A 9,165-nucleotide genomic window follows, 5' to 3' on the forward strand; every position below is an offset into this window, starting at 1 on the left:
CTTGTGAGTTATGAAGGGTTTAGCATCAACCCAGAACGGCTCCAGGTACTCCTTTCACTGACTGAACCCACAACTAAATCGAAATTATGATACCATACTGTGGGACGCTGGGCAGAATGTATCCCACACTTTGCCCGAATACTGGCCCAAAATTGACTAAGTTCTAAGCATAGGACTAAGCGTATCTTCATACATTCCTACATATAGAAATAACGTTCAGCAAGTGCCCGTTCGCAGTGTTTAAACACCCTGTGGTGATCATCGGGCATCTTGTGAGTTATGAAGGGTTTAGCATCAACCCGGAACGGCTCCAGGCACTCCTTTCGCTGACTGAACCCACTACCAAATCCGTATATTGTTGTTACTTAAGGATGATAGCATATTCCACTAGGGTGTCCCGCAGAGCAATACATTCCAGCACATTAAGTAATTACTTTGAGACTGCACAGGACTTGTGGAGCCAGCCCCGCAGAACATATAATTATGTTTGTAGACACATGTAAAGACGTAGGTGTGGGAGTTGTGCTCGTCGTTCATAGAGATGGGAAGTATCTTCCTATCACATCCTTTTGTTCTCATTCGACCAGGCCCAACGGATATACCACATAACTGATAAGGAGGCATTAGCCCACGTAAATGGGTTTCGCAAAATAATATACGCATCTTGCGCCGCTCGCTACTACCGATTAAGGTGTTCACTGATCACCAGCCCCTTCTTGCGCTTCTGAGCTAACCGCGGAGCTCGTTTGGGGATGATGTACGTGGTCGTCGAATGGGGTACATTTTACATATACCCTTTATTAACGTTCGGGGAGATACAATGGTGATTTGGGGATTTAATTCACCGTGGACTCTCCTCTCTGCAGTAGATTTAAAGGCACATGCAGAGCGAGCATGCTGCACCCTTGTACGTCCTTGTTGGCCGGATACAGAATGGTTGCTTATGCTGTGTGACTTGCCGGCTGATGAAACCCTTGGTGATTACTCGCGCAGCGGGCGTCTTCAATCGCTATGATCGGGCTCCTGAAGGATCACCATCATTTGTGACTCTAGTGTGTCATCCTGGCCCTTGGCTATTCTATGTCAGCTCCAGTGGGATGCATTTGCTCAGGTAACCCCAACTAGAGAGGATCCACTGGTGCTTACCCAGCCTATGGTATCACCTGGGTCAACGCCACTCTGCGATTTCTTTCATTGCGGTACATACACCACCACCACCTACATTTGTACCGGTACTAGATAGATCTCTCTAGAAAGCCGAATTCGTCTTTCTCGCTGGTAAACCACGGCGACAAGTGTGTTCACCTAGTTTGGCGCTAGGCACTGCTATGGTCGATGACATGCCGGATGCTATCTTAGCTCGGATGCTGCAGTCCCGGTCCCTGGTGGAGGTTCGCTGCATTCTCCGGTCATAGGTGAAGGTGTTTCTGTTCATTCTCCCACCAGTTAGCCCTCCATTCTGTCCGTATTTCGGAAAGGTCCTATTGCGTCCCTCGTCCGGTTGACCTTTGGCACGTCTTCCGCGCGCATTATGGGGCGTGATGCTGACTGGCAAGCAAGTTGTCCGGGCACTTCAGTACGTGCACGCCTTCTTCCCAGACCCGTTTTTGATACTACTTAGTGTACGATATGCTTGGGTGGGGGGTCTGAGAACACAAATTTGCATGATTTGATTAGCCGGGTTTGTGAACCCTGTCAGTGATGGGATCGTCCCCCACCGGAGACCTCGGCCCTCCTGCAATAACCAGAACGTACGGCCTTAATCTCAGCAAAATGGAGCCTCGATTTTGTTGAGATAACTGCTGCGCCAGGAGGTGAATGCTCAGTATTAGTGACAGTAAATTGTCAGTGTCCGTATTTCAGCCGGCCATGAAGACTTTGCGAGGTGTAACCAAGTTTGTTCGTACTACGTTGTTTGGTTCAGTCATTCAATTGATTTACTACAATTTTTGTAATTGTTCTCTTCGTTATCTGGTTTCTTCTTCTCCTCTTTTCTATATACTTGGCGCTTTGTTGGTGCCGATAGCCAGTATAGTCAGTCAGTCAGCCATTCAGCTATTAGGTTTTCGATCAGTCAGCTAGTCATCCCAGAGTCTTCCAGGGCAGTGAGGCTCTACTGCCATCTATGCATGAATAAGTCTATTCAAATGTATAAGTGTAGTTATGTGTACCATTGGCTGGGTGACAATTAAATAGATTCTGAGTTTAAAAAACCATCTAGCGCATCATGCCACGCTACGCATTTATATGTTGTCAAATACACAGAGATAACAGTATCTCAACGTACTCCCCTCGAAGCGGATATTTCTATAACCATAAACCCTAAACCTGGGTTTATGTCGTGTCCAAAATAAACCTCAAATAACCTTAAATAAACCCTATTGAGTATATCTGACCACCCCCCCCCCCCCCCCCCCTAACGCTGAAGCACGTACCGTGTGCCAGCTTTCAAGAACGAAAATCTATTCACTACCCATAGGACGCTAGTTTAGCCTCCACGAACAAGAGGGATCCACTGGCATTTACACTCAGAGAGTTAGAGCAGTGGTTGACTTCTAAATTTAGAGAGCTAGAGGGCTCGGTTATGGACAACCACACGAGCGAGGCCTGTAAAGCAGAAGCAAAATGACAATAAATATGTATCTGTAAAATTTTAAGCCGCATCACGCCGGCGCTTGCGTGAACGTGTTTGCATATCCTTATGGTACGCGACGATGCCATTGGTATCTTCGAACGATTCTTCTGTCTCTCAGGGCGGGTCTCCTTCTCGCCACCATACGAGGTACTCCGTTTTTCCCACTTCATCATTAGCGTGATGCTTAATGATGTGTCGGAACGCCGATCCGCCGTCGCGTCATAAACTCTCATCGAGGGGTGGATCTGTGCTACAGTGGACTAAAGCGACCTTTAAACTCCGGTCGGGCGGAACCATCCCTACGCGACAGATCGTACCCCTGGCCAGTACAGCCTTTTACTACATAAGGTTTGAATAAGGGGCGCATTGCCTTGGATGTACGGCCCTCCGATTTGACCATGACCACATCGTCCTTCTCGAAGTGTACTAAGTCGTACGCATGGAGACGATTGAAATTCTTCGCCAGAGTGTCCGTGTATTTCATCGTCAATCTATATAGCGTGGGTAGAGACGATCAAGTCGTTGCGCCCATGTCTCATTCGTTATTCGTCCAGGTACGCTCTCCATCTGTCCAATGCAGTAGGTACTCCTGGGATCCATCACCTCGGATGGACGACCTGTGGTCGACTATCGAGGGGACCTGAGTCTCCTCGGTTGGGGGTACGTGATTGTTGGAAGTGAATGCTTCCGGAGCGTTGGCCTTTTTTATGAGTCCAATTAGCTCATCACTGACCGATTTAGGATATTCGGGGGCTGTAGTCCCATCAAGGTTACAGACAAAATACCCGTTGCCCTCTCTACATACTATTTTGTACTGTCCGCCATATGGTGCTGTCATCTTGTTCATTTCACCTTGATAGCGGACCATGACAGTGTCCCTTTCCTAGAAGTGTATGTACTTCTTTGGTATTTTCGGTTGTATGCTGTGCGCATCTTCTCTTGGTATTGCGCAGCATTGCTGTCTAGTTGTGGCATAATGGCTTCTTCTATATGGTGCAATCGCTCTTCCTAAGATTTTGTTGTAACTGGGTGCGTTCACTGGTGTGTTGTAGACCGTGAGTTGATTCTGTCTGCGACCAAAGTACACATTAAATCTCGGTGATTTGTGTCTTCTTAATGTGCGTAGATTGTGGCCCATCTGTACGAAGGGAAATCGTGAACACCAGTCATCTAAATTTTGTTCAACGAATTTACGTAACGGTGGTACGAGGTGCTTTAGGTTGGTACGGCCGAGAGACTAAGTGTTGTGTTGACACTTGTTCAAGGACTTTTGAAAATCTGTCATTAACATAACTATTTGTGGGAACCCATGTTCGCACATGTTTGGTACCAGCGTACGTGCTATAGTAGCCGCTGATTTGTCCATATTGGGTGTAGTATGACATATGATGAGTGCACATCTAGCCATACTAATACATACGTGTGTTCTCTGTTTGAGTCCAGTAGTAGCCCAATGATGTTCACTTGGACTCTGTCGCCGGGAAATGCGACTTTGATTGATTGTAAGGGATGAGATCCCTTTTGTGTATCCTATTTGAAGTACGTATTGTTTGTGTTTTCCACTAGCATCGGGTCTTCTTCTAGTAAAGACAAGAATTTTGGAAACCACGTTGCATTGGGGTAGTATGGTACACATATCGCGATGCTGCTTGCCTCTTCAATGACTCTGTCAAGGACATCAGGTATGAGTTACCATGGTGGGTTCGCCCATTCATTCACTTCCTGCGCCCACTTCTGTAGGAGCGCATTCTGTTCTTTGGTATAGTATTTTTCTGTGTGTGCATTGTGTGCCGATGCAAACAGATCTACTGAAAATTTCCCAAACCTTCTTTCAGCTTCTTTGTAGAATCTGGGGTGTATCATCCAGTCTATAGCGGATATGGTAATGGGCATTTTGGATTCCAAGGTGGTGTACTCTTGGCTATTATGTGTTGTTTTGTTCGCGTCTTGTAGTATCTCTGACGTTTTAGTATTAAATGTGTCTTCGTGTAGACGCGACGACATATATGCCATCTGGCTGTTTTTACCCGGAACATGTATGATGGAGAAGTGGTGGTATAATGTTTGTGCTATCCATTTGGCTAGCATTGGATGTAACGTCTGTTGACTGTTCATTTGCGTGAGCGCTTTATGATCTGTCCACAGTGTTATGACCCCTCCTTTGATGTATTCGGCAGTATACTAGTGCTATTAGTTCTTTAGTGTTTGTGCCATAGCGTTGTTGTGCTGGATTCAAGCTTTTGGAAAAGTAGAGAATGTCTCTCCTGACTCAATCGATGACTTGAAATAAACATCCTCCTATACCATAGTCACTAGCATCGTTCATGTTTGAAACGGTACCCCATCAACAGGGTATGCTAGCGTCGCCGAACACGCGATGGCTTCTTTGAGTTCTTCCCACTTCTCTTTGAGGTCCGGAGTCAATAACATGGATATGTTCTGGTTTATTTTCCTTTTCATTAGGATCCGGTAGTGTTTAGTTGAGTGGGCAACGCATATAGTTTGTGAGTCCCACCGCTTTGTGCAGATCTCCTTTCATTCTGGGTAGTGGCCAGTCCAGCATCCTTTTCTGTTTTTCAGGATCCGCTTTGAGTCTCTGTGTGGTGACTTACATACCTAGAATGTTGACCATTTTGACCGCGAAGGCACATTTGTTGTGATTGAGTCGGAAGTTTGCTCCATTTAGTCGCTTGATTACTTCACGAACTGTCTTGCGGTGTTCTTCCTCTGTAAGACTCGCAATGACTATGTCATTTACATACACTTGCACTCCTTTGATGTCTATGAGCAATTCTGCCATGACTCTCTGGAATTGTGCTGTGAGTGAGTGTAGGCCAAACGGCGCTGACTTGAATGAGCATTGCGCTCCTTTCCACGAGAATGTGAAGAAGTGTTGGCTTTCTTGCTCTACTAGGAAATGGTGGAACCCTCCCGCGAGATCTAACTTTGAGAAGAATTGTGCTCCTTGTAGGTTGTGGAGTACTTCCTTTATTTTTGGCAGCACGAATTTATCTTGTTCATATTGGTAATTGATCTCGCGTAAGTTTAAACATGTTCTTACTTTCTTGAGGAGACCTGTTTAGTCATGTTCACCTGTCGATAACAAAGGTAGATTCACCGATATCGGTGTATTTCGTTTGTATATGTGACCATCTGTAAGCCACCTTTGTACATTTTCATCCGTTTGCGGAATATACTTGTGAGGTACAAAGTTGACTTTAACGTGCCTCATTTGTGTGACATTAATGTCATTTTTGAAGGTCCTGTGACTGTAGAGCCCGGTAGGTTGCAATAAATGCCAGGCGGTATGTTTGCATTGGTATCCAAGAGGTCTGCAAGTGACTCTCTGAACCCTCCTTGTTCATGCTCAGGATCTTCTTCATGTGGCGTGGGAAGTGATTCCCATTTTGCATCTGCTAGTATAAGTAGATTGATTAATCCTGCTATGTATATGCTTATGTATGGTAGAATCTCCATACCGAGAAGTATTGGTGCTTTCTTTTCTGGCAAATCCAACACTTCAAAACACTTAGAGGTTTTCCTTCCTCCATAATTAATGTCATATACTTGGATTGACCCTGTTCTTTGTATTGTTGCATATATTTGTGCTAGTTGAATGTAGCCCGGCTGCGCTCTGACAGAGAGATATAGTTCAGTTGCTACACTCGTGTCCATACATGAGCGTTGCGCATCAGAGTCTACTGATGCATTGTATATGTTGCCATTGATTTGTATGCCAATGTGTAATCGTTGGTCTCGTGGTGCGGGAAGTAAGGATAAGGTTGGTAATTTATTTCATATGCATTTATCAACAGCGTTTCTTCATCTGTATTTACATTGAGCCTGTCAGCCAGGTCAATCATGTTTGCTTCGGCCCACCAGTTTTTTCAGTGCTCATCGCCATCTGTGATATCTTCTACCTTGCCGGATGTATTGGACAATCTTGCTATTTGCACATCGTTTTTGACACGCTCCTCAGCCTGCTTGGTCTGATACGATGCCTTCATGGGACATAGACTGAAACGTTGTGGGGCTGGCATCACCTTACAATAAGGACATGCACGATCTTCGCGAGCCCCTTTCTTCTCTTGGGGTTGTCCGATTGATTTGATTTGTTTCAGTGCACCGTTGTCTGGTTTGTGACGTTTGGTCGCGGTGGGTTTGCCGTTCTGAGACTGGCTGTGTGTGACTGCCTGCGAGTTGTCTCTTGCGCTCTCTATACAAACGATCTGTCTATACTTGGCGCTGCTCTTCCGTTTGCTTCAGTAAGAGAGTGAAACACAGTGTGTTTCATATCGGATAAGAGACCTTCACTTCCATCAGGCAGTTTATCTGCTTTGATGATGGCATCCACTTTCTCCTGTTGTTCGTAGTACGTAAATGCCTGGTATCTTGTGGCCTTGAGGATTTTCGTGTGTATAGGCTCTATGTTCGAGTTGCGGTGACGCTCTTCTAACACTTGCATTGTTCTATGCAATCGCTCTGTGCGCACCTCTACGTTCAGTGTCTTGTTCCGCATGTTGAGAAACTTCTCTAACAGATAGATTACTGGATGGTGTCTGAGTCTATCAATAATGGTTCTATTGTGTTGTTCAGGATCCTTGTAGTGCTTGGTCATATGTGTTTCAGAGTTTCGTAACTCGATGAGCACTGCCTTGGTCTTCTTCGTTGCATCAGTGAAGTCTAATAGATATATCACTAGCGCTGGGTACTGACATCGTGGCACAGACTTGGCTAAGAATAGGTCTCTGCATTGCGTAGTAAACTCTATAATATCTTCACAATTTCCCATTTTGAAATAACAGTCTCTGGGTAACTTCGGAAATTCTGAGGTTTTAGTAGTTTAGAAAGTGCATGTTCATTGATCTTTCGCCTAAGCGTGAACGCATAAGTTCTAACTCAATAATTAGTTGACTGATTTGAATGAGTTTATCTTCCTCATCGTCGCCACACGGTTAAATCGTATCTTCTTCCGAGTTCTGTATCTACTATTGGCATGCATCGTTCTGGCTGTTGGTAGCGAATGCATACTCTCATCTTGTGTAGACTTGGGATAATCACCGGTGCTCTTTGTTCCAATTTGGATACAAACTTACTAACCAGGACGTGGTTACATTGACAGATGCTCTTGTCTATCTCTAAACGCATTGCTGAAGCTTGTACGGGTACTCCCCTCGGTGTTGGCTGGCTTGAGCCACTGCCTGGGCTTGCCCCCCCTGCTGGGCTGTCCCGTGCTCCATCCGCATCAACACCACCTCCTTCACCACCATACACGCCTGCTCTGGTTGCCGTTGGTATCTTGAGGCGCCTGTGGTGGTGTGTGGGTGTTGCAGGTTATTAGTAAAGGCGTATGCTATTTTCTGTGCGAATGTGCGCTTCACCCCCTTGCATTTGCTAATAACTTGTATAAAATAAATAAAATTTGAATTTGTCTTCCTAACTTTTATTGTGGTCTCCCTTTGCTGCATTTCCATGTGAAGTGTTTACCTTCCGGTGTGGTTCGGTGGCTTGTTGCATTCCTTCCTGTAATTGGGAGGCTTTAAATGATGTAGGGATATTCGGCAACTCGAGTGACCTATTGCTGATCTCTGTGCCGTATCGTATCGTACTTCTGTCGTCCCAGTCGATGAGTTCGTACCGTCTTGTCAGCTAAAAAAATAAATAACCCAGGTGGTGCCGGAGTATTTGGACGGCCGAGAAGTTCTGCGGATGTCTTCGAGATGCAGCTCGGAACGTGCGCCCGTTCACTTGTACTTGTATATAAAAACGGTTATCAAGTGTCAGCAATAGGACCTGTATGGTCATCACTGTATTGATTGTGCTAACGAGTATTAAACTCACATCTGACTCAGACACCCTCACATCTCATGCCTGCTCATGCACCGGCTCCCAACTATCGTGTAGCTGGTCTGGGGCTGGTGTGTCGTCACCATATTCCTCTGTAAGAATTGCGTCTATGTGAACTGCACCTTCTTCTGGAATGCCTTGGAATTCATTATACTGTGTGACTGTGTTCACCTGGGCCTGTTGGTTGGCCGCGAAAGGTTTGCTTGTGTTGTTACCTTGGTCTTGCCCTGGTGTAAAACTATTAGTCGGTCCCTGTGCTGGTGGCGCACCTGACTGTGGTCGGTTCTGTTCAGACTGACGGCGCGACTATCGCCTCCCCCCGGAGCTACTGCTCTGTATTGATAGCAGCTCGAAATGTGTCATGCACCAGATGGTACTCGTGACTGACAGCCAGTGCATGTCGTTGGGGTCGCTGTCTGTAGGCGTGATGACCAGTTCTGCGTTTGTAGTTGTACTACCTGCAGTATCGGGAGACTGATAGTATATGCGCGCGACTTTGGAGGTCGTCGCATTTTCCCTACCCTGGTGCTGAAGACGTGCGGTTGTGCGTTGTTGTGCCTCTTGTATATCGGGACTCAGTAGTTGCAACAATTGGTCCGTCTCCATTAACTGCCACTTCAGATGCAGTTGTAGTGTTCGTTCGTATGTGCGACCATGGAGTGCTGTCTTCAATAGCTGCAAAA

At 45.9% G+C, this 9,165-nt stretch overlaps 3 protein-coding genes across 3 annotated transcripts; all 3 read right to left on the minus strand.

Annotated features, from left to right (window-relative positions):
- Positions 1-6,522: 6,522 nt before the first annotated feature.
- Positions 6,523-7,427, minus strand: SARC_02820 (hypothetical protein; the record flags this gene model as incomplete). The annotated part of the gene is made up of 2 exons (XM_014303392.1): positions 6,523-6,851; positions 6,875-7,427. The coding sequence occupies 2 exons, from the start codon at positions 7,425-7,427 to the stop codon at positions 6,523-6,525; spliced, it is 882 nt and encodes a 293-aa protein (XP_014158867.1).
- A 346-nt stretch (positions 7,428-7,773) lies between these two features.
- On the minus strand, positions 7,774-8,631 carry SARC_02821 (hypothetical protein; the record flags this gene model as incomplete). The annotated part of the gene is made up of 3 exons (XM_014303393.1): positions 7,774-7,943; positions 8,077-8,284; positions 8,605-8,631. The coding sequence occupies 3 exons, from the start codon at positions 8,629-8,631 to the stop codon at positions 7,774-7,776; spliced, it is 405 nt and encodes a 134-aa protein (XP_014158868.1).
- A 157-nt stretch (positions 8,632-8,788) lies between these two features.
- SARC_02822 (hypothetical protein) lies at positions 8,789-9,088 on the minus strand (the record flags this gene model as incomplete). The annotated part of the gene is made up of 1 exon (XM_014303394.1): positions 8,789-9,088. The coding sequence occupies one exon, from the start codon at positions 9,086-9,088 to the stop codon at positions 8,789-8,791; it is 300 nt and encodes a 99-aa protein (XP_014158869.1).
- Positions 9,089-9,165: the final 77 nt, after the last annotated feature.

The sequence above is a fragment of the Sphaeroforma arctica genome, assembly GCF_001186125.1.
Source record: "Sphaeroforma arctica JP610 unplaced genomic scaffold supercont1.132, whole genome shotgun sequence".
Taxonomy (NCBI): Eukaryota; class Ichthyosporea; order Ichthyophonida; genus Sphaeroforma; species Sphaeroforma arctica.